At 39.9% G+C, this 25826-nt stretch overlaps 1 protein-coding gene across 6 annotated transcripts in view; it reads right to left on the bottom strand.

Annotated features, from left to right (window-relative positions):
* The window catches only part of LOC105466322 (tyrosylprotein sulfotransferase 1), a 148323-nt gene that overhangs the window by 48474 nt on the left and 74023 nt on the right, over positions 1-25826 (bottom strand). For 5 of the 6 annotated variants that reach the window (XM_071095301.1, XM_011715310.3, XM_011715307.2 and 2 more), the window contains exon 3: positions 20170-20368. In XM_071095301.1, the coding sequence (XP_070951402.1) occupies positions 20170-20368 (199 nt within the window). Of the gene's footprint in view, positions 1-20169; positions 20369-25826 lie in introns of those variants that run through there. The other variant, XR_978124.3, reaches the window with a different exon arrangement.

The raw sequence follows: 25826 nt of genomic DNA, 5'->3' as shown, positions 1-25826 counted from the left end.
TGAGCTCAGGAGTTTGAGACCAGCCTGGGTGACACGGTGAAACCTCGTCTCTACAAAAAAATACAATAATTAGCTGGGCATGGTGGTGCATGCCTATGATCCCAGCTACTCAGGAAGCTGAGGTGGGAGGATGGCTTGAGCCCAGGGGAGTTGGAGGCTACAGTGAGCTATGATCCTGCCACTGCACTCCAGCCTGGGCAACAGAGCAAAGAGTGAAACCCTGTCACCAAAAAAAAAAAAAGACAAAATGTTTCAATAGGGGAAAAAAAAAAATCCTGCCAAGTTGAGGAAATGAATTTAACTCTACAGTTGTTGCTTTGAAGGTCTATAAAAATTTTGAAAGAATGAGATAAGAATTTCCTTAACTAAAATTTAGGCCAGGCAAAGTGGCTCATGCCTATAATCCCAGCACTTTGCGAGGCCAAGGTAGGAGGATCACCTGAGCCCAAGAAGTCAAGCCTGCAGTAAGCTATGATCATGCCACTGCACTCCAGAGCACTCTGGGCAACAAAAGCGAGACCCTGTCTCATAAACAAACAAACAAACAAACAAACAAATAAATAAAAACTCTTCAAATCTAGGCACAAGAAATAAAGTGAGAAGTAGCTAAAAATTAATCATACTTCAAATTCACCAAGTATGGTGTTAGTTGGAATATTCCTACTACAACCCAGAAACCCAATTCAACTAATACAGTCAAAAAGGGAAATGTTTCCTGGAAGTGGACTAGGACGTCTCACATAACTGTGGCAAGGGCAGAGCTGGAGATGATCTTCATGGACAACCAGAACCAGGACCTCAACCCCTGCCGGACACTCCCTTGACCTCTTTGGCTCTGCTTCTCTTGATGGGTTGACTTTATTCCCTTATTTTTAATTTTTTTTAAATTTTTTTATTTTTTTGAGACAGTCTCGCTCCGTTGCCCAGGCTGGAGTGCAGTGGCGCGATCTCGGCTCACTGCAAGCTCCGCCTCCCGGGTTCACGCCATTCTCCTGCCTCAGACTTCAGAGTAGCTGGGACTACAGGCACCCGCCACCAGGCCAGCTAATTTTTTGTATTTTTAGTAGATACGGGGTTTCACCGTGTTAGCCAGGATGGTCTCGATCTCCTGACCTCGTGATCTGCCTGTCTCGGCCTCCCAAAGTGCTGGAATTACAGGTGTGAGCCACCGCACCCGGCTGACTTTATTCCCTTATACACTGAAGAACACGACCCCATTTGCAGTGAACATACAGTAATAGAACAACTGAGTACGAGTATCTCAAACACACAACAAGAAGTCCAGATGTGAGGTAGATGGACAGTCCTAAGCCCAGAATCAAGGGAAGGCTCTGCCCTAATCTTCCTTCTGTCACCTTCAGTGTGTTGATGATAACTTCTCTTAGGATCAAAAAGTGGCTGCAGCAGGGCTAAGCATAATGTTCTTCCACAGCAGTGTTCAAAAGCAGGAAGGAAGGAGTAAGCTCTTTTCATAAAATTCTTTATTTTCTAAGAAAGCTAAATCTCTCCAAGAAAATCCCTAGCAAATGTCTCCTTATCCAGACCTAAGAATGATTAACTGGGAGTCTAATGCCTTTAAAGGTCTGCTAGAAACATTTATCACTGGCTACTATCTATTCTTTCTGAGGGCTGCTACCTGTGAGAGTTCAAGACTACCTTTGCTAGCGAGGCAAAGGTGGTCTTCTCTTCCTCCCATAACCTGTTTTGCCACCATAATTTGTTTGGCCATGATCCAAGCCCCTGTTCTTTCTGTAATCTCAGGGTGGTATAAAAGTGTCAATCATCGAGCCATTTGAGTTTTTCTTTAAAAAAATTGTGCAACTCTCATGCATACATGTGCACATAAAATTTGTAAGCACTTTCCCTGTTAAAAAAAAAAAATCTCCTTATGTATCACTGGCTATAAAAAATTGGTCAAGTGGTCATTTCACCCACAAGAGTGTATGGGAAAATGAGTATCTGGCAGTTTTAGCTCCTTTTTTTGTTTTTAAAAGAAATAGTCTTTACTAACAGGGAAAAAGGAACAAGTAGTCAGCAGTGTCTAAAACTTCCAGCAACAGTTCCTGTGCCTTATATCTAGTGGCCCTCCCCACCAGAGAGAAACCACCTTTCTTTCCTTGGTACCACTTCACAGTCCCAGGGAAAGACCTTTATTTGCCTAGGTTGGGTCAAGAACCACCCTGCTATGACCCTTGGAGGGCTAGGGTCATTGTGCTAGATTTTGCCCATTTGTACGTGCAGAAACCTAGGAAGTGTGTAGAAATGAATCCTAAGAATGTTAGACCAGACAAGAAGGAATGTAACGTTGAAGCTTAGATGCCAGAACCTCCTTGGTATACTGTAAATAAAAGTTATTCAAGCCAGGTGCAGTGGCTCACGCCTGTAATCCCAACACTTTGGGAGGCCAAAGTAGGTGGATCACCTGAGGTCAGGAGTTCCGAGACCAGCCTGGCCAACATAGTGAAACCCTGTCTCTACTAAAAATACAAAAATTAGCTGGGCATGGTGTCGGGCGCCTGTAATCCCAGCTACTCAGGAGACTGAGGCGGGAGAATTGCTTGAACCCGGAAAACAGAGGTCGCAATGAGCTGAGATGGCACCATTGCACTTCAGCCTGGGCAACAAGAGCAAAACTCAGTCTCAAAATAAAAGTTATTCAAAAGGTTAGAAAATAAGGAATACTGGAGTGTATTTAATATGTATGACTGATCTGTTCACTCATCTCCTAACTACATCCCAGGAAGGTCTAGAGAACTCACTCCTTCACCAAGCCTTTGAGAAATACACTGGTGAAGGGGGAAACAAAATCCTAAAAAGCTCTTTAGTGCTTGTTCACTGCAGGCTAGAAATAACAACGGGAAAGACTGTCAGAGAAATAGACTCCCTGAACCCAAGGGAAGGATGAAAAGATCTCTGAGTCACAGGAGCCAACTGGTGACGCTTCATGATAGAAACAATGGGCACATGGCTACACTTTATAAGCACGTGCAGAGGTAGAGTAGGAAAAGAGAATGGTGCGAGTTGTAGAGATCTCTGGTGGTGGCTGATTGGTGATGGTGTTCCTAGGACTTACAGAGATGGGTAGCATACTAAAGCCATACTTCAGGGGTTACACTAGAGCTGCCTCTCTCTACCAAAATATTACACCAAAAGTAATACTGCATTCCTGGAGAAACTGCAGAGATTAGTATTGCCAACAAAAACTTAAGATACAGGAAGATACTTAATGAGTGGTGACTCCTATTACAACTGCTGTTCTAGATGTATTAACTTTATTAGAGAAAATCAACATAGCTCCTACTATCTAAATGTAGTTGTTGATCCAGCAAGCACTTCTTCTCTATATCTGTTAGTAAAGATCATCAGAAGTAACATCTTACACCAAAGGGCTATAGCAACTCTCACTATAGCATTCTGTCATAATCTAGTCTACGGGAACCCTGATCATCTCACTTCTGTACAAAAAAAGCATACTGGTCCACTATACTGAGACATGTTAACTGGACTTAATTAAACATGAAATAGCCAACACCCTACCTACTTTGGGAAGACACATATGTGTCAGAGGTTAGAAAATAAGCCCTGAAAAAACTGAGTGGTCTGTCACCTCTGTGAAATTTCCAGGGATTCAACAATCTAAGAAAGAGAATAAGATATTTCTCTGAGGACAAGTTGGTACACCTAGTATCCCCTTCCAATAAGAAATAGACTCAACACCTAGTGAGCTTCTTTGGGTTTTGGAAAAGACATATGTGCTGTTTTTGAGTTTTGTTTCATTTGGGTTTACTACTCATATGCATTTACCAAGTAACCCATAAAAGTGGCATTCTGAGTAGGGTCCAGAGCAAAAGATGACTCTGGAATAAGTCCAGGCTGCCCTGCAATCATATCACATCTGAGGCCGTATGATTCAAGAGATCCAGTGGTGTCTGAAATGTCTGTGGGAGACCGCAGTGCTGTGTGGAGGTATGGCAGGCCCTAGAGGTGAATCACAGTATAGAACCCTAGGATTTCAGAGCAAAGCTATGCTAACTTCTGGAGATCATTACTCTCCCTTTTGAGAAAGAGCCCTTGCTTGCTACTGGGACTTAGTAAGGACTGAACACTTTACCACTGGCTAACAAGTTACCCAAGTCGCTTAGGCTGCTAATCATACACTCCAAGCAGTGTACATGATTGCACATTTTGTCTCAAAGGAGTGACGGCTATTGATATGAATCCACACTGATTTGTGGTCAGTAGCAAATGGTTTGACTGGAAATTCAGAAATTCAGAATAAGTTGGGAAACTTGTGGTACGATGTAGAAACGAGCTATGTCAATAAACTATTCTCAAACAGGACAAAGTGTGAGAGTATTTGTGTCCCATGTAAATGATGACCAATGGATAATCTCAGCAGAGGAGGCTCTCAATAACCAAGTGGACAAAATGACTCATTATTTTACCAGCCACTGTTTCCCTTGCTCAGACGGCTAATGAACAAAGTTCATATCATACTGTGAGAGCAGTAGGAATGAAGGTTATGCATGTGCTCAGTGACACTGGCTTCCACCTGTCAAGGCTGACCTGACAACAATCACGGCTAAGTGTCCAACCTGCCAACAGGAGAGGCCAACAATGGTGCCCCGATAAAGCGCTGCTCCCAGGGGGTCTGGGCAGCCATCTGTAGCAGGATGATCACACCGGACCGCTTCCATCCTGAAAAGGACATTGCTTTTACTCAATGAAGATTTCCTTCTCTGCCCACATTTCTGTCAAAACCAGCATCCTTTCCCTTACAAAATATCTTATTCACCATAATGGCATTCTAAACAGTACTGCTTCTGGTCAAGTACTTCTTTTAAAGTGAATGAAGTGGGCCTGGTGTGGAGGCTCACGCCTGTAATCCCAGCACTTTGGGAGACCAAGGCAGGTGGATCATGAAGTCAGGAGATTGAGACCATCCTGGCTAACACGGTGAAACCCCATCTCTACTAAAAATACAAAAAACTAGCTGGGCGAGGTGGCGGGCGCCTGTAGTCTCAGCTACTCGGGAGGCTGAGGCAGGAGAATGGCGTGAACCCGGGAGGCAGAGCTTGCAGTAAGCCGAGATCATGCCACTGCACTCCAGCCTGGGTGACAGAGGACAGAGCGAGACTCCGTCACCAAAAAAAAAAAAAAAAAAAAAAAAAAAAAGTGAATGAAGTGGAGTTTTGGTTCCTTTATGGTGAGGTTAAGCCAACTACATCCCATAAAGTTGTTTCTCCCTCTAATTACAAGTATAAAGTTTGAGCAAACTTTTAAAAAATAACTACCTTGGGCTGGTCACAGTGGCTCACGCCTGTAATCCCAGCACTTTGGGGAGGCTGAAGCGGGTGGATCACCTGAGGTCAGGAGTTGAAGACCAGCCTGGCCAACACAGTGAAACTCTGTCTCTACCAAAAATACCAAAAATTAGCCGTGCATGGTGGCAGCTGCCCGTAATCTCAGCTACTCAGGAGGCTGAGGCAAGAGTCGCTTCAACCCAGGACGGGGAGGTTTCAGTGAGACGAGATTGTGCCACTGCACTCCAGCCTGGGCACCAAGAGCAAAACTCTGTCTCAAAACAAAGCAAAACAAAACAAAACAAAAAACTACATGAGGATCTGGAAAGTAAATAAAAGTCGGCAGATTGTGGAGGGAAGTAAAAAGTTGGAGAAGTGACCTTACAGGGTGAGTTTTCTGTTTGTTTATTTTTTTCTCATCAGGTTTTTCCTTGAGGGTGGGACAGCTTCAGTCACTAAGCAGCACACATAGGTGGCTAAAACTCTGATAGGAATTGTTTTCTTTCTGGTCAGAGGAAGCAGGGAAAGGAGCCAAAGAAAGACAGGGAGTCAGAGAAAACTCCTGGAGCAGAAACAGCAGGTGAAGGAGCTCTCCACTTTTATGTATGCACCTACACGGGTCTCAGCTTAACCTCTGAATCACACATGCACAGGACAAACCCAAACCAGCTTAGCAAAGGCTTTGCTTTGATAACTGAATTAAGATTTGAACCACTGCCTGCAAAAGGCAAAACAATGTATAATCCAGCCTACCTGGGTTGATTGCCTGCTAAAACAAAAATAAATGCATTCACAAGGGTATTATAAAGGAACCCAGAGTCTATACAAGATAACAGTCATTATGTCCAGAGAGAGAGAGAGAGAGAGAGAGAGAGAGACGCACACACTCCAGCCAGTCCAGTGCTGTAATGTTATATAATATAATCATGCAATCACATATCTCCCATCGCCTCTGTTGTATTCTATTTGTTGCAAACAAGTCACAGGTCCTTCCACATTCAGGTGGAGGGAATCACTAACGGGTGTGGACAGAGGAGGAATCGAGGGGTCATCACATGAAGAATAGAAAAGAAGTTATCACTATCAATTTGACAGACATTAGAAGAATTCTAAGAAAATACTGCAGCTTCCTGCCAACAAATTTGACAACTTAAGTGAAATGGCCAAATTACTTTAAAAAACAAAATTTATCAAAATTGACACAAGAAGAAGAAAATCGGAATAGCCCTATATTCACTAAATATTATCAAAATTCTTCCCCAAAAGAAAACTCCCAGCAGCTGTGGACTCTCCCAGTTTACAGGTCTTAATCCTCAAGGGACAAGTGCTTCTTTGGGGGAGACACATTATTTCCACTGAACAGAGAGCTGAGACTGTTAACTCAGTAATTCTTGCTCCTCATGCCACTCAGACAAAAGACAAGTAAGGTAGGTACTATAATAGCTAGGCTGATTAATCCTGATTATCAAGGAAGAACCAAGTTTAAAATACACAACGGGAAAAAAACACTCAATGGAAGAAGGAAAGAAATTGCCTGGAACCTAGGATTTTCTATTACACTTGTTTATTATGGAAAGTTAACGGGGTATTAGAGCAAAACGATATGGCCATTTATTGGTACATACACCCCAGAATGAAGGTTTAGGCCACTCCATAAGGCAAACAACAAAGACCATCTGAGGTGACTACTGAGGACCAAAGGAACATGGAATGGCTAGAGGAAGAAAGAAGTGACAGATACCTGCTATGATCACATGAAAGGTACAGAAAATGAGAACTACAATAGTTTGGCAGATATTCTTCTTTGCTTTGATACGAATATATACTGAATATATTAATTATTTTTTCCACTTTTCCCTGTCTAATAATACTCTTTAATATAAGGTGTATTGACTCTGGCTGGGCAGAGTCTATAATCCTAACACATTGAGAGGCTAAGGCAGCAGGACTGCTTGAGGCCAAGAATTCAAGAGCAGCCTGGGCAACACAGTGACACCTTGTCTCTACAAAAAGTTAAAAATAAAAAAAAATTTAGCTAGGTGTGGTGGTGCACACCTATAGTCGAGAAGCTAAGGCAGGTGGATCGCTTGGGCTTAGGAGTTCACGGATGCAGTTAGCTATGATGGCACCACTGCACTGCAGCCTGGGCAATAGAACAAGACCTTGCCAAAAAAAAAAAAAGGAAATGGCTAACTCTGTATCTCAGTATATGTAAGTTTTTAGGATATCAAAGAGGGGATGTGACTCAGCTAGTGGAATACATTCATATCAGCCAGAAATGTACAAAGCACAATATGAAATACAGCATCTCCTCTTTGAGGGAGTGGTTAGCATGCTTTCAGTTTGCTAAGCGAGAGTTACATCATGTTAAGCAGAGCATTAGCTTTATCTGGCAGTTAAATACGGTTTAAATAGGTGTGTATGTAAGCCAGGCTGGCAAAGGAATGGCCTATGCTGGATGGTCAACTGGCACCACCACCACCACTGCTGTCTAGGACAGAAAATTAAGTCTCCCAGAATTCCTTTCCCTGTGTGGTTCTGAGTCAGAGGCTTCTATGAGTTTTAGAAGGTGGAAATGAAGCAGAAGCCATTATTTTTAAGAGGTCAGGGCAGTCAGATGCAGTCGCTCCACTGGCCTCTCCTAAAGCTCCACTTTATCCCCATGGCAGGCTTCAAAGACCTTTCCTTGGGCTCCCACACTGAGTCCTACCTTGGCAGCAAGAGGCAGTTTCCTAGTACTTCTCTGCCCACTATAGAGCTGCGGGTTTCAGTCATTGGTGCCTCTTCCTCTAGTCTTCCAACTGTAGCTGTATCCAGCTCATTCCCTACTCCTATTTTAAACAACATGTCCAGTATACAATAAAAAACGTGCAGACCTTCACTTCTTTAGTCCTCCCACATTTGCATAAGCCTTAATTAATACATTAAACCCCTCACTCCTATAACACTTACAGTGGCTCAATGTTTCCCTGACTGAGCCCAGACTGATATGTAGTCATAAAGTGCTGCCACAACCTCTGGGGGTTTGCCTCTGGGTAATGGAGCATTTCTCACCTACGACAGAATCCTTGTGAGCTGAGTCATAACTCCAAGAGCCTCATATCTGAAGATCCCTTTTCTTGGCATATTCTTTTTCTATGTGTAAGGTTATTTTGCTAATAATAATCATTTATTGAGCATCAAGTAATTGTCAAGTATTAAGTGTGGCACTCAGGCTACAAAATGCAAATGGTATCTTTGTCCTTGAAAATTCTTTACTTATTTATTTTTTAAAAAACTTCATATACAAGCCAGGTGCAGTGACTCATGCCTGTAACCCCAGCACTGTGGGAGGTCAAGGTGAGTGGATCACCTGAGGTCAGCAGCTTCAGACCAGCCTGGACAACATGGTGAAACCCCGTCTCTACTAAAAATATAAAAATTAGCCAGGCATGGTGGCGCATGCACCTGTAATCCCAGCTACTCCAGGGGCTGAGGCAGGAGAATCGCTTGAACCCAGGAGGCAGGGGTTGCAGTGAGCAGAGATCGTACCACTGAACTCCAGCCTGGGTGACAGAATGAGACTCCGTTTCAAAATAAATAAATACATACACACACAGCTGTTTTTCTAAATACAAATGGTAAAACATAACACTGACCATATCTTAGAGATCCTCCCACATCATTACTTTTAAAACTCTTATTCTGTTGAAGGGATGCATAGCCCTTTTTTTTTTTTTTTTTCAGACCAGAAAGTTGTTACCTTAACTAAACAAAGACTACAGCATCATTTTGAACTGTATTAACAATTTCAATTGAAGGCATGTCTGGCAAAAGTATATAAGTCCTTAGTTTAAAAGCAGCAGCGTATAACATAAATCATCATAATATAATGTGAAAAGTACATAGTAAAGGTAGGTACAGTGTAGTAGGAGGATCTGTGGCACAGAAGAGGTGTCACGTGAGTTGAGTTTTAAAAGACAAAATTGTAAGATGAGAAGAAGGACAATCTAGGCAGAAGGAACAAAGGTATGGAGGTATACAGTGTGCTACGGATATGAAAGGGAGGTACTATGGGGTGTTTAAAAGAATAAAAAGAGATGAGATTGAAAAGGAAGGTTGAAAGCAGAAGGCAAAGAATCTTAATGCCATCATTCTAAAGAGTTCCAATCTGGTTTGAATGCAGCTGATCCCCAAAGACCACTGCTCTCATCAAAACAAGAAAACACCAGATAAACTAACTTCATAGTTTTCTGTAAAGCCACGAAAGAGCAGTAAATGAATGCCAAGAAGTCTAACAGAGCCAATTTCTGGGAAAAGCTGAGTTCTTCTTCACAGAGAAACAAAAGCCTGTTTCTAGCTACCTTGAATCAATTGCCTGTCTGGGTACAAGTGGGCAGAAAAGGAGGTCTCCCATAGGTGGAAAGATTTTGCTGAAACAAGCCAAACTTTTAGTGAGACTGTGGACTGGTATGATTAATTAGAATCTGAAAGAGTCCTGAGTGTAAAAACAAATCTCTTGGTCTGACAATTACATATAATACTACAAGAGAATCTTAGTAAGTGCTGGTGGGAGCACAGTGAGAGACAGAGAGATATCTCCCAGTGCTGTGTGGTGCTTGGGTTCCAGGGCCCTGCTATAGTTGCAATCCAGAGGTAAAGTAAATTAATTTAATCTTCAACCCAACTGCCTCCCAGCTGAAATCTTGCTAAAATCAAAGAAATCAACCCCTCATCTAAATGATACAGAAAGCTAAGGTTGGACTAAAAGTCAAATTTCCTTAATCTCATTTGAATCCAGAGGCAAACTGAAATTAATTAAAGCTGCTGCTCAGCCCCAGCTCAGCTTGATTCACTGTGAAATTTGAATGATCACCTTAGCTACCTGCTGGAAGAAAGAACTGCTCTCTTTAACAAAAATAAAACAAAAAGTATTACCTAGTTCATTCTCCACCCTTCTTTTATACAAAAGGTCCAGTATGCAGTTAAAACTTCTAAGACATGTGAAGAAGCAAATGAGTACAGGCATACCTCATTTCATTGTGCTCAGAAGATGTTGTGTTTTTCACAAATTGAAGGTGTGTGGTAATCCTGTGGTGAGCAAGTCTATTGGTGACATTTTTCCAACAGCATGTGCTCCCCTCATGTCTCTTTATGACATTATGGTAATTCTTGCAGTATTTCAAACTTCTTCATTATTATATCTGTTACGGTGATGTGTGATCAGTGATCTTTGATGTTACCATGTAATTGTTTTGGGGTACCACGATCCTAAGCCAATATAACATAGTTAACTTAATGTGTATGTCCTGAATGCTACACCAACTGGCTGTTTGTTCCCCCATCTCTCTCCCCCTCCTTGGGCCTCCCTATTCCTGAGACACATTGATATTGAAAAAAGGCCGATTAATAATCCAACAATGGGCTCTAAGTGTTCAAATGAAAGGAATAGTCGTGTATCTCTCACTTTTAAGTCAGAAGCTAGAAACTATCAAGCTTAGTGAGGAAGGTATGTTGAAAGCCGAGATAAGCTGAAAGCCAGTCCTCTTGCATCAAATAGTCAAGTTGTGAATACAAAGGAAAAGTTCTTGAAGTAAATTCAAGTGCTACTCCAATGAACACACAAGTGGTAAGAAAGTGAGAGTTTTAATGCAGACATGGCAAAAGTTTTAGCGGACTAGATAGATAGATAAAGCCAGTCACAACATTCCCTTAAGCCAAAACCTAATCCAGAGCCAGGCCCTAATTTTCTTCAATTTTATAAAGGCTGAGAGAAGAAAAGTTGGAGGCTAGTAGAGGTTGTTGGTTCATGAAGCTTAAGGAAAGAAGCTACCTCTATAACATAAAAGTGCAATTTTCAGCCCACTGTTGAGATCTATTGCTTAGGAAAAAAGATTTCTCACAAAATACTATTATTCGTTGATAATATACCTTGTCACCCATGAGTTCGGATAGGAATATACAAGATGAATGTTGTTTTCATGCTTGTTAACACAGCATCCATTCTGTAGTCCACGGATCAAGGAGTAATTTCTACTGTCAAGTTGTTTTTGTTTTGTTTTGTTTTGTTTTTTGAGATGGAGTCTCACTCTGTCGTCCAGGCTGGAGAGCAGTGGCATAATCTCAGCTCACTGCAACCTCTCCCCATCCCGGTTCAAGCAATTCTCTTGCCTCAGCCTCTTGAGTGGCTGGGATTACACACATGCACCACCACACCCAGCTAATTTTTGTATTTTTAATAGAGATGGGATTTCGCCATGTTGGCCAGGCTGATCTTGAACTCCTGACCTCAGGTGTGATCAGGTGACCACACCCACCTCAGCCTCCCAAAGTGCTGGGATTACAGGTTTAAGCCACTGCGCCTGGCCCTGTCAAGATTATTATTTAAGAAATACATCTCATAAGGCTATAGCTGCCATAGATACTAACTCCTCTGATGGATTTGCACTAAGTCAACTGCAAACCTTCTGGAAAGGATTCACCAGTTTAGATGCCATTAAGAACATCCATAATTCATGGGAGGAGGTCAAAATTTCAACGTTAACAGGAATTTGGAAGAATCAGATGGATGACATTGAGGGCTTCAAGACTTCAGTGGAGGAAGGAACTGCAAATGTGGTAGAAATAGCAAAAGAACTATAACTAGAAGTGAGCCTGAAGATGTAGTTGAATTCCTACAATCTTATGATCGAACTTGAATGAATGAGTTGCTTCTTATGAATAAGCAGAGAAAGTGGTTTTTTGAGATGGAATCTACTCAACGCTGTGAACATTGTTGAAAAGACAGCAAAGGATTTAGAATATTACATAACAAAACAAATTGCTATCGTCACCCCTATCTTTAGCAACCACCACCCCGAATGGTCTAGCAGTCAACATGGAGGTAAGAGTCTCCACCAGCAAAATGATTATGACTTGCTGAAGTCTGGGATGATTGCTAGCATTTTGTTTTTAGCAATGAAATATTTTAAATTAAGGCATATGCATTGTGTTTTCTTTTGACATAATACTACTACAGACTGAACAGACTACAATATAGTGTATAACTTTTATATGTACTGGGAAACCAAAATATTTGTGACTTGCTTTATTGGGATATTCACTTTATTTTGGCGGTCTGGAACCAAACCCACAATCTCTACAAGGTGTGCCTATAACCCATAAAAAAGAAAAAAAGTTCAACAGGGAGGGACCCATGGATGAAGACTTTAAAAGTTATTAGGAATATGTTAAAGGAAAAGATCAACAGAATGGGTAAAGAGCAAAGAATTCCAGCAGAGAAAGGGAAATTCTAGAACTGAAAAATAAATGATCTGAAATGAAGAAGTCACCAGATGGGCTTACCAGCAGACTGGACACAGAAAAAGAAGGGATCAATGAATTCAAAGATAGGCTAATAAAAACTAATCAAAACTGAGGCCCACACTGGAGATGGCAGTAGAACGGATCAGAGAATTTGGTATATTATAATCAAACTGCTGAAAACCAAAAATAGGGAAAAATCTTGTAACAGTCAAAGAAAAAAAAAATTACATTCATGTCAGCTGACTTTCATCAAAAACATGGGAAGCCAATAAAATAGTATCTTTTTAATGTTGAAAGTTAAAAAAAAAATAGAAAACAACCAACAGCCTAGAACTCTATGTCCAGCAAAATATTCTCAAATTAAAAAAATAAAAAACACATTAAAAAAAAAAAAAAAAAACCTAAGAGCATTAGTAGTCAACATATCCTTACTATAAGAACTGCTAAAGGAAGTTCATCAAGCTAAAGAGAAATGATGCCAGATGAAAATCTGGATCTTCAGTAAAGTAAAGAACAAAGAGCCCATCTGTGGCCCACAAAGCATAATGTATTTACTATCTGGAATTTTTTTTTTTTTTTTTTGAGACGGAGTCTCGCTCTGTCGCCCAGGCTGGAGTGCAGCGGTGCAATCTCGGCTCACTGCAAGCTCTGCCTCCTGGGTTCATGCCATTCTCCTGCCTCAGCCTCCCAAGTAGCTGGGACTACAGGCACCCACCACCAAGCCTGTCTAATTTCTTTTGTATTTTTAGTAGAGATGGGGGTTTCAACATGTTAGCCAGGATGGTCTCGATCTCCTGACCTTGTGATCCAACCGCCCTGGCCTCCCAAAGTGCTGGGATTACAGGTGTGAGCCACTGCGCCCGGCCTACTATCTGGATTTTTACGAAATAAAAAATGTGCAGCCCATGTCTTAGAGTAACCACTATAAGCAAAAACAAAACAAAACAAAACAAAAACAAAGAGGTGGAGCTAAAAAGAGGAGATAATACAAACAATGGAATACTAAAAAAGATTAATCTAAAAGAAGGCAAACAAAGAAACAAAAATAGATGATTCAAATAAAAAACAAATAGCAAGATGGTAGTTTTAAATCCAATCAAATGAATAATTACATTAAATATAAGTGGATTAACTCTCCATTTAAAAGGCAGAGACTATAAACTGGATTAACAAACAAAGCCAGCTATATAAAGACACAGATTAAAAGTAAAACAATGGGGAAAATACACCATGTATATAGTATACATAAAAACACTGTTGTGGCTATATTCATATCTGACAAAGTAGACTTTCAGACGGTAACATCAGAGATACAGAGAACTATTTCATAATTACAAAAGAGTTAATTCTTCAAGAAGGTCTGAATGGGTGTGTTCCCAATAATAGAGATCCTAAATATATGAAACAAAATTGCTAGAAATGTAAGGAAAAATGGAAAAATTCATAATTTTCCCAAAATTAATAAAGCAGACCAAAAAAATCAAATAACATTTAGACTATAACAACACTATAAAATTACTTGACCTCACTGATATTTACGGAACTCTGCAATAATCACAGAATACATATTTTTTCAAGTGATCACATAAGACCTATATACTGGCCATAAAGCAATATTCAATATATTTCAAAGGACTGAAACAAACCATAATGAGTGTTCTCTGACCATAATGGTCACATTAGAAATCAACAACAAAAAGATAATGAGAAAATATCCAAATACTAGAAAAGTAAATGTCATTCTAAGATGTCTAGACTCTATCCTGTAGTAACAGTGGAGTCATTCATGAATTTTAAGTAAGAAGACCTAATTTGGGTAACTGGGCGAATAAGCATGCTAAGTATGGAGACAGAAAGAACAGGAACAAGCAGTTTTTGCTGGGTATAGGAACCAGAAAACATAACTATGCATTCATTCCAGGCTTCACCTTTAATGTAAGAATATCAATTCCAACTGCTGCAGCTTTTTGCTGTTTGGTTTAGGGATTTAATCTAACCCCTGTCCCAGCTGACTTCATTTTCACATTTCTTCTTGTCTGTTACTGTGGGTTCTGCACCTTGATACATGCTTTTCCATTTGATCACTTGCTCTTCCTCAGTACTATCTACTCAGGTTTCCAACTAAATATTCCATTCATAAATTGGATCTGCTTTTCAGCTCTCTCTTAGTTTAGCAACCAGGTCCTTGAATTGTTGTGGGACTTGAGCTATGTGCCCTGAGGACTCTGTTCCTCAGATCTGCTCTCTGGCTCATAGGTACTGCAAGTATAGATGAGCACAGCATCATCCCCACTCTCAAGGTGGATTCCTGCTCAGTTTAATGAACAATTTCACCTAGCTTCTGCCTCTCAGGGAACAAGTTTAGACAATAAATTCAATTTTGGACTTTGAATTTGAGGTCCTTGAGAGCATCCTTGTGGACACATACAGAAGACAGTTGGAAATAACGAACCTGGGGCTCAGGAAAGAGACCCACTAGGAAATACAGATTTATGATTATCAGCGAATAGGTTGTAATGAAAGCCCTATGAGCGGATGAGCTTGAGCAAGGAGACTATAAAATAGGAGTCCTTAATCTGACAGGCTTCTGGCACATCTATGCATCCACTGAAATTGTGGGTAATAGGAGTCCTTAATCTGATGGACTTTTGTAACATGTAGGTATCTACTGAAATTGTGGGTAAAATCTGTGTATTCATATGTCTGTATTTCTGAGGTGGGGATCCACATGTTTCATCAAATTCTCAAATAAGTTCTTAAGTCTAAAAAGGTTAAGAATCTATGCAAGAAGGCTAAGGATGTAACCTAGACAGCACTATTTATTGAAATGTGCTATAATTTTAGGATTAGAGACTATGGTGGAATAGGGTACAAAATATGTTAACGTTTCATTACCAATTTACTATGTGAGTCACAGTAACTATGAAGCATGATTATCTATTCAATATTGGGCAATATGTCCCTAAAATGTGCTGACTCATTATTACTTGCAGACTACCCAGAATTGTACAAAAAAAAAAGAAAAAAACCAGCATTTTTAGGCCTAGAGATCCACATTCTAAATTCTCAGTTAAAATGTGATTCTTCTCCCACTCTCACACCATAACTAAGAAAAACACCTTCCCAGGCCGGGCGCCGTGGCTCATGCCTATAATCCCAGCAGTTTTGGAGGCCGAGGCGGGTGGATCACGAGGTCAGGAGATCGAGACCATCCTGGCTAACACAGTGAAACCCCATCTCTACTAAAAATACAAAAAATTAGCCGGGCTTGGTGGCCGGCGCCTGTAGTCCCAGCTACTCGGGAGGCTGAGGCAGGAGAATGGTGTGAACCTGGGAGGCAGAGCTTGCATTGAGCCGAGATCACGTCACTGCACTCCAGCCTGGGCGACAGAGCGAGACTCTGTTTCAAAAAAAAAAGGAAAAACACCTTCCCCAGCCACCTCTTTCTCTGGGGCCCATCTCATATCATAGCTAACAATCAACAATCTCTTTTCAAGCACTGCTTTATCAAAACCTCATGACCATCAGTGCTGGATACATTAGCATCTGACTTATTACAGGCAAAAAAGCACTGAAGATACACAGGATTTACTTTGCAAAAAGGTCTTATGAAATCTACCCTCACAAGACAAGAATGTCAGTTTGTATGCATTACCACAAAAGGCCCCAAAACACCATTATAGTTCACACTTCATCTTTTCTTCCTCAAAATTATCTGTCACTTTAAAGATAGGCAGAGACAGGAAAAAAAAAAAAAAAAGGTGGGTGTTTTTAAATTTCAGTGTGTTATTTTGAAATCCTTTCAAAAACCAAGAGTGTGTATGACATAGATTCTTTGGTCACATGGATTCAAACCATAGCATTCTTCCCAACCCATCACTCAAGAAAGCAAAGGATAATCTAGCCAAGCCAATTTGCATGTAAGAAAACTATAATGTCTTCATTTTGCTATTTTTAATGCTATAAAACCTTCAAAATAGCACTGTACATGTATCTTGGTAATAAAAAAAAGCCTTTCACTATTGTGCAAAGGAGAAAGCTATGAATTACCAACTACAAAGAGCTCACAAAACTTTAATACGTATAACACTTTAAGGAGTGGCTCATCCTGGCTGGGCACAGTGGCTCACGCCTGTAATCCCAGCAGTTTGGGAGGCCGAGGTGGGTGGATCATGAGGTCAGGAGATAGAGACCATCCTGGCTAACACAGTGAAACCCCGTCTCTTAATGAAAACTTAAAAAATTAGCCAGGCGTAGTGGTGGGCGCCTGTAGCCCCAGCTACTTGGAAGGCTGACGCAGGAGAATGGCGTGAACCCGGGAGGTGGAGCTTGCAGTGAGCCGAGATAGCGCCACTGCACTCCAGCCTGGGCGAAAGAACAAGACCCCGTCTCAAAAAAAAAAAAAAGAAAGAAAGAAAGAAAGAGTGGCTCACGCCTGTAACCCCAGCACTTGGGGAGGCCAAGGCAGGTAGATCACTTGAGGTCAAGAGTTTGAGATCAGCCAGGCCAACACGACTAAACCCTATTTTTACTAAAACTAAAAAAAAAAAAATTAGCCAGGCTTGGTAGCGTGTGCCTATAATTCCATCTGAGACAAGAGAATCATCACTTGAACCCAGGAGACAGAGGCTGCAGTAAGCCAAGATTGTGCCAACAGAGCAAAATTCTGTCTCAAATAAATAAAGGAAAAACTTAAAAGACAGTTCATAAAAGAATATATACATATAGCTAATAACTGAAAAATGTTCAATTATATTAATCAATGAAATCTATTAAAACCAACAAAAATCTAAAATAAATTACCTCAATTGTGCTGGTAGTTCAAAGGTTTTTTGTTTTTTGTTTTTGTTTTCTTGAGACAGGGTCTCACTCCATCACCCAGGGTGGAATGCAGTGGCACAATCTCAGCTCACTGTAAACTCAAAATCCCAGGCTCAAGCAATCCTCTCACCTCAGCCTCCCAAGCAGCTGAAACCACAGGCATGTGCCACCATACCTGGCTAACTTCTGTATTTTTTGTAGAGATGGGATTTTGCCACGTTGTCCAGGTGGGTTTGAACTCCTGAGCTCAAGCGATCCACCCAGCTCAGCCTCCCAAAATGCTGGGATTACAGGCGTGAGCCATTGTGGCCAGCCCAAAGGTTTTTTTTTTTGTTGTTGTTTTTTAATATCAATAGATATCAAACACCTTTTAAAAATCTCAGATACTTTACTCTGGTTTAATTCTACTTTTATTGGTCCTACCTTTAAAAAAAAAAAATCCTAAAATTGAGTATGTGCAAAGATGTTCACTGTAGCACAATCTGTCAAAGAGAAAACTGTAAACAACAAAATGGTAAAATCAATTATAGAACATCTACTAGGGAAATATATTTTGTTTGTTGATTTATTCATTCATTTACTACTGTGTTTCAGAAAGAATTTAAGGTGGCTTCTATGAAGGTATAAAACTACAAAAATTATGTTTAAAAAGCATGCACACAATGGGAAAATGCTCATGAATATTAAAAGGGCTGGATACAAAACTGTGTGTATATAAAGGTAAGATGATATATGTAATCTTACCTTTGTTTAACATAATGCAGAGGAGAGAAAATACATCAAAATATTAAGAAAATATGTGTAAATAAATAAGAAAATTTAAAAAAGAATAATATGTGTATGTGTCTAGGTGGTAACATTACAGGTGATTTTTATTCTCTTATCCTTTTAATTTTGTAAGTTTCATATAATGATTATATTTTTATAATGGAAATATTTATATATATATGAAAAGCATAAAGAGGATAGTGATTATTTTTTTAATTTGCCCTCATATGTGATGGTTTATAAGAAGGCAGCTCTTCTCATATAGCTGCTAATGATGAACTGAAAAAGGGAAATAAAAGTAATACCTAAGAGAAAGGAATTCACATAGAAATTAATCTCATGAAATAAATGTGGCATAAATTTGTCAATTAAAGTTATCAAAAGACAGAATAAAGAGATGATATGGCATATGGTTGTAGGGAGGGAAGGACATTGATATAAACAAGAGAATACCAGACAAAGCCAAGGAATTTTCACCTTGGAATCAAATAGCTTATCAGTGAACTTACGCTAACACGGTTGTCTTATTTGAAATGTAGTTTCAAAAAATATATGTAAGTGACACAAAAAACTGCCGTTGACAGGGGCTAAGGAATGAAGAGTACGGGTACAGAATTTCAGTTTGGGAAGACAAAAAATGTTCTGGAGATGGATGGTGGTGACAGTTGCACAACAATGTGAATGTATTTAATGCCACTGAATTGTGCACTTTAAACATGTTAGAGTGGTAAATTTTATGTTAAACAGATCTTACTGCAATAAAGAAAAGAATATATAAGGTCTGATTTGAAAGAGACTCAACTGGTAGGCTATATAATCTAATTAGCTCTGAGTTTTCAGCACTTTCCGAAACAATATTTTGTAAAGACGTGAGCATAACTTATTAAAATAAAAACTGTAATGTCACTTTAATAGCAACTTTCTCTTAATCAGAAGACTTGTGTTTAATAATTTTTCTAGTGTAACCAATGTTTAGCCTTTAGGTATCCAAAAATTATGCCTCATCTAAACAAAGGTTTAAAGTAAAGTGGCTATTAGATTTACAGAAAGAAAGAAATCAGAAGTAAGGTCACTAATAATTATAGTATTTATGCAGATCTGCAGTAATTGGCTGAGAATATATCTCCCAACAGTGAGTTTTACTCCTAGAAACTGAGCAAAATACCCTAAGGAGTATCCCCAATTAGCCAGTTATCCTTAAAATGCAGTGGAAGACTTCTGATAAGAAAGTATTCTACAAATAGAATTTTTCTTCATTTTTTTTTTTTTTTTTTTGAGACAAGGTCTTGCTCTGTCACCCACGCTACAGTGCAGTGGCATAGTCTCAGCTCACTGCAGCCTTGACCTCTCAGGCTCAAGCAATCCTCCCACCTCAGCCTCCCAAGTAGCTGGGACTAGAATCATACGTGACCATGCCTGGCTAATTTTTATATTTTTTGTAGAGATGGGGTGTCACTATGTTGTCCAGGCTAGTCTTGAAATCCTGGGCTCACTCCCACCTCGGCCTTCCAAAGTGCTGAAACTACATGTGTCAGCCCTATTCTGGGCCCAAATTTTTCTTTTTTTTTCTTTTTCTTTTTGAGATGGAATCTCGCTCTGTCACCCAGGCTGGGGTGCAGTGGCATGATCTCTGCTCACTGCAAGTTCCGCCTCCCGGGTTCACGCCATTCTCCTGCCTCAGCCTCCTGAGTAGCTGGGACTATAGGCGCCCGCCACCATGCCTGGCTAATCTTTTGTGTATTTAGTAGAGACGGGGTTTCACCGTGTTAGCCAGGATGGTCTCAATCTCCTGACCTTGTGATCCACCCACCTCGGCCTCCCAAAGTGCTGGGATTACAGGCGTGAGCCACCGCGCCAGGCTGCTGGGCCCAAATGTGTCTAATTCAAAATAATTTTCTGATCATTAAATAGCAAGAAATAAAATAAGAAAAAAAGTATTCGGATCCCAAATTCCAATCTAGTTTTCTCAGTTGCTTTAAAAAATCTCACTTACCCTTCGAGTGTTTTCAAGAATTTTGGGATCAGGTTTTCCATAGTTAGGTGGGTTGGCATATGGGTCATATCCAAGTTTGGCAAGCATAGGAGCAATCACTGCCATGTCTTGTAAAACATCTGGTGGTATCTTCCCAACCCATTTGGATAGAGCTGCTACATTGACCGGCTTGATGACTTGGTCTGTAGATCTCTCCACTCTGAAAACAACGTAATATGAATAAATGTTGATTTAAAATTTAGAAAGTCATGCTTTAAAACCACTATAAATTATGTTTTAATGACTAATGGTTTTAATTGTCTGGATTACAAAACAATTGAGAAAGAGGGCTCTAGTCAGGTCTGACACTACCAGAATTAAAAAAGAATTTAAGATTGTCAGGGATTATTGGCAATCTCACATTTCTAGAAATAGGAAAAAGGGTTAGCTGAAACATCTGCATTAAATATCTTGACACTGTAATTACAACATCCAGGAAAAAAACAGTAACAAAATAAAGATACGGCTGCTTAGAAAAACTGCCAGTCAACCTTACCAAAAAAAAAGATAGACGGATGGATGGAAAGAGGGACAAACAGATGGTAAAACAGATGGACAGTGACAAAGGAAATACAGCAACATGTTAATGAAAGAATCTAGCTGGTGGGCATAAGACTTTCAATTCTTCTGTACATTTTAACTTTTCATAACAAAATGTTGGGGGAAAACGGCCAACCATAAACCACTAAGAATGTAAAATATTCACTTGTTCTATTTTCCTGCTGACTTCCTTAAAAATCTTATTTTCTATAGAAGAAAAAAAAAAAGGGCTGTTTTTGATTTTCAATATTACAGGATTCAATATTACAGAATAAATGTGTTCTACCTCTTGACATGGAAATTTACTCTAAGCCTGTAGTGATTATACTCACTGTATTTGACTAAATAACTAGCAACCTCAGGATAAAACGTAGCATGAAATGACTTTTGGATTTAAGCTGGATCTGAATTAGATTTTGGTCAATGACTATAAAATAGAAATGCTTAAAAGAGACTTTTATATCCTAATACATAAAAAGTCATTCAAACATAGTATTCTAAGAAAAGGTAAAGGCCCTTTTAATTAAGAATATGACCCCTCACTGAATAACCATTATCTGATGAGGAGTCTCCTAAAGGGGCTCTGCTTCTAAAATAATAGAAAAACAATTCCTCTTCCCTGGGATTCGTGAGGCTACCTGCTCCAGGTTTCCCCCTGCCTCAAGAGCCATGTTCCTTTCTCCCTTTTCAAATATTTCTCCAGGACTCCACTTAACCCACTGATCCCTTCTCTTTATCTGTTCTCCTTGTATTGCTTCATCCCTAATGTTCTTTGCTTGACATTCTTAACCTGTGTAAAGAACATCCTGGTTTGCCCAAGACAGGTCCAGTTTACACCTAGCATAATTTACCCCAGCGTAATTATTAAAAGCACCTGCCATTCACTCCCATAAGTGTTCAGAAATGAGCAGAGGATGTCATATGTGTATTGCATAAACCGTATTACTTTTCTAAAATCCAAAAAATTCTGAAATCTGAAACATATCTGTGTTAAGTATTGGGGTCACACAGAGAGTCCTGTATGTCATGACTGGGAAGCTGGGCTTACCTTGAAGATAATAAGGAATAAATGAAGAGTGGTTTTTTTGTTTTGTTTTGTTTTTTTGAGACAGAGTTTGGCTCTGTCGCCCAGGCTGGAGTGCAGTGGCACGGTATCGGCTCACTGCAAGCTCCGCCTCCCGGGTTCACACCATTCTCCTGCCTCAGCCTCCTGAGTAGCTGGTACTACAGGCGCCCGCCACCTCGCCCGGCTAATTTTTTGTGTGTGTGTTTTTTTTTTTTTTAGTAGAGACGGGGTTTCATTGTGTTAGCCAGGATGGTCTCGATCTCCTGACCTCGTGATCCGTCTACCTTGGCCTCCCAAAGTGCTGGTAACAGGCGTGAGCCACTGAACCCAGCTGAAGAGTTTTAATAACAACTAATATGAACAAAGTACTATTATTAGCATTCAGTGCTGATAACTATGGGAAGAATAACTGGAGAATGAGGCAAGTGGGGTCAGGAAAATCGGTATAGATGCTCAACATATTAGAAGAAAATAAATGACTAAGGCTTCAAGTAGATTAAATGAATTAGAAATAGAGACAAGACAAATTCCAAAGATAATTTTTAAAACTATGAAGACACTGGGAGACCGAAGTGGGTGGATCATTTGAGGTCAGGAGATTGAGACCAGCCTGGCCAACATGGCGAAATCCCCTCTCTACTAAAAATACGAAAATTAGCCAGGTGTGGTGGTGCATGTCTGTAATCCCAGCTACTTGGGAGGCTGAGGCAGGAGAGTCGCTTGAACCTGGGAGATGGAGCTTGCAATGAACCGAGATCACACCACTGCACTCCAGCCTGGGCAACAGAGTAAGACTCCATCTTAAAAAAAAAAAAAAAAAAAAAAAAAAAAGGAAAGACAGTGGCCAATTAGATATGGGGGGGTGAAGAAGAAGAGAAAGGAGTCTATGATTAATTCATATTTGACTTGAAGGACAGATGTTTGTCTGTCATTCAATAATATAGATTGTATGAAGAAAAAGCATGTGGGTTTTTTATGTGTTGTTGCTTCTTGTTTGACATGTAGAGAAAAATAAAAAACATGTAAATTAACAGTAATCAGAAGGTCACCAAAAATCTAGAGAAAAAATTCTAATCGACTGGAATATAGCAGATGCTCACTAAACCATGTCTATTATTATTTCACACTGATGATAGCTCTGGTTCATCAGAATAGTGAAAGCCATATTTATCATTATGATTGAATAAATGAGTTGAAGAAAAAGTATAATCATTTCTTGTCTGAAAAAGAGCTCTAAAATAAAAGACTTTGGAAAGGCTTTGCTATACAACCACTGAGTTTATAAGAGCCGCTAGCAGCAAATGCAGTTAACTATGGCCTCTCAAGGGGAAGAACACGGGAAACCTATGCATATCAGTCAAGTGTTTCTCTTTAAGATCAGCAGAAATGACATTTTATACATATCAAGCATAAAATTCAAATTAAACAGTCACTTCTTTTTTATTATTTATTTATTATATTATTATTATTATACTTTAAGTTCTAGGGTACATGTGCATAACGTGCAGGTTTGTTACATATGTATACTTGTGCCATGTTGGTGTGCTGCACCCATCAACTCATCAGCACCCATCAACTCGTCATTTACATCAGGTATAACTCCCGATGCCATCCCTCCCCTCTCCCCACTCCCCATGATAGGCCCCGGTGTGTGATGTTCCCCTTCCCGAGTCCAAGTGATCTCATTGTCCAGTTCCCACCTATGAGTGAGAACATGCGGTGTTTGGTTTTCTATTCTTGTGATAGTTTGCAAAGAATGATGGTTTCCAGCTGCATCCATGTCCCTACAAAGGACACAAACTCATCCTTTTTTATGGCTGCATAGTATTCCATGGTGTATATGTGCCACATTTTCTTAATCCAGTCTGTCACTGATGGACATTTGGGTTGATTCCAAGTCTTTGCTATTGTGAATAGTGCCGCAATAAACATACGTGTGCATGTGTCTTTATAGCAGCATGATTTATAATCCTTTGGGTATATACCCAGTAATGGGGTGGCTGGGTCATATGGTACATCTAGTTCTAGATCCTTGAGGAATCGCCATACTGTTTTCCATAATGGTTGAACTAGTTTACAATCCCACCAACAGTGTAAAAGTGTTCCTATTTCTCCACATCCTCTCCAGCATCTGTTGTTTCCTGACTTTTTAATGATCGCCATTCTAACTGGTGTGAGATGGTATCTCATTGTGGTTTTGATTTGCATTTCTCTGATGGCCAGTGATGATGAGCATTTTTTCATGTGTCTGTTGGCTGTATGAATGTCTTCTTTTGAGAAATGTCTGTTCATATCCTTTGCCCACTTTTTGATGGGGTTGTTTTTTTCTTGTAAATTTGTTTGAGTTCTTTATAGGTTCTGGATATTAGCCCTTTGTCAGATGAGTAGATTGCAAAAATTTTCTCCCATTCTGTAGGTTGCCTGTTCACTCTGATGGTAGTTTCTTTTGCTGTGCAGAAGCTCTTTAGTTTAATGAGATCCCATTTGTCAATTTTGGCTTTTGCTGCCGTTGCTTTTGGTGTTTTAGACATGAAGTCTTTGCCCATGCCTATGTCCTGAATAGTACTACCTAGGTTTTCTTCTAGGGTTTTTATGGTATTAGGTCTAACATTTAAGTCTCTAATCCATCTTGAATTAATTTTCGTATAAGAAGTAAGGAAAGGATCCAGTTTCAGCTTTCTACTTATGGCTAGCCAATTTTCCCAGCACCATTTATTAAATAGGGAATCCTTTCCCCATTTCTTGTTTCTCTCAGGTTTGTCAAAGATCAGATGGCTGTAGATGTGTGGTATTATTTCTGAGGACTCTGTTCTGTTCCATTGGTCTATATCTCTGTTTTGGTACCAGTACCATGCTGTTTTGGTTACTGTAGCCTTGTAGTATAGTTTGAAGTCAGGTAGCGTGATGCCTCCAGCTTTGTTCTTTTGACTTAGGATTGTCTTGGAGATGCGGGCCCTTTTTTGGTTCCATATGAACTTTAAAGCAGTTTTTTCCAATTCTGTGAAGAAACTCATTGGTAGCTTGATGGGGATGGCATTGAATCTATAAATTACCTTGGGCAGTATGGCCATTTTCATGATATTGATTCTTCCTATCCATGAGCATGGTATGTTCTTCCATTTGCTTGTGTCCTCTTTTATTTCACTGAGCAGTGGTTTGTAGTTCTCCTTGAAGAGGTCCTTTACATCCCTTGTAAGTTGGATTCCTAGGTATTTTATTCTCTTTGAAGCAATTGTGAATGGAAGTTCATTCATGATTTGGCTCTCTGTTTGTCTGTTACTGGTGTATAAGAATGCTTGTGATTTTTGCACATTAATTTTGTATCCTGAGACTTTGCTGAAGTTGCTTATCAGCTTAAGGAGATTTTGGGCTGAGACAATGGGGTTTTCTAAATATACAATCATGTCATCTGCAAAGAGGGACAATTGGACTTCTTCTTTTCCTAACTGAATACCCTTGATTTCTTTCTCTTGCCTGACTGCCCTAGCCAGAACTTCCAACACTATATTGAATAGGAGTGGTGAGAGAGGGCATCCCTGTCTTGTGCCAGTTTTCAAAGGGAATGTTTCCAGTTTTTGCCCATTCAGTATGATATTGGCTGTGGGTTTGTCATAAATAGCTCTTATTATTTTGAGGTATGTTCCATCAATACCGAATTTATTGAGCGTTTTTAGCATGAAGGGCTGTTGAATTTTGTCAAAAGCCTTTTCTGCATCTATTGAGATAATCATGTGGTTCTTGTCTTTGGTTCTGTTTATATGCTGGATTACGTTTATTGATTTGCGAATGTTGAACCAGCCTTGCATCCCAGGGATGAAGCCCACTTGATCATGGTGGATAAGCTTTTTGATGTGCTGCTGAATCCGGTTTGCCAGTATTTTATTGAGGATTTTTGCATCGATGTTCATCAGGGATATTGGTCTAAAATTCTCTTTTTTTGTTGTGTCTCTGCCAGGCTTTGGTATCAGGATGATGTTGGCCTCATAAAATGAGTTAGGGAGGATTCCCTCTT

This window comes from Macaca nemestrina, chromosome 4 (genome assembly GCF_043159975.1).
Source record: "Macaca nemestrina isolate mMacNem1 chromosome 4, mMacNem.hap1, whole genome shotgun sequence".
Taxonomy (NCBI): Eukaryota; Metazoa; Chordata; class Mammalia; order Primates; family Cercopithecidae; genus Macaca; species Macaca nemestrina.
The sequence above is the reverse complement of the archived record's forward strand: the minus strand, read 5'-3'. Positions and strand labels throughout refer to the sequence as shown.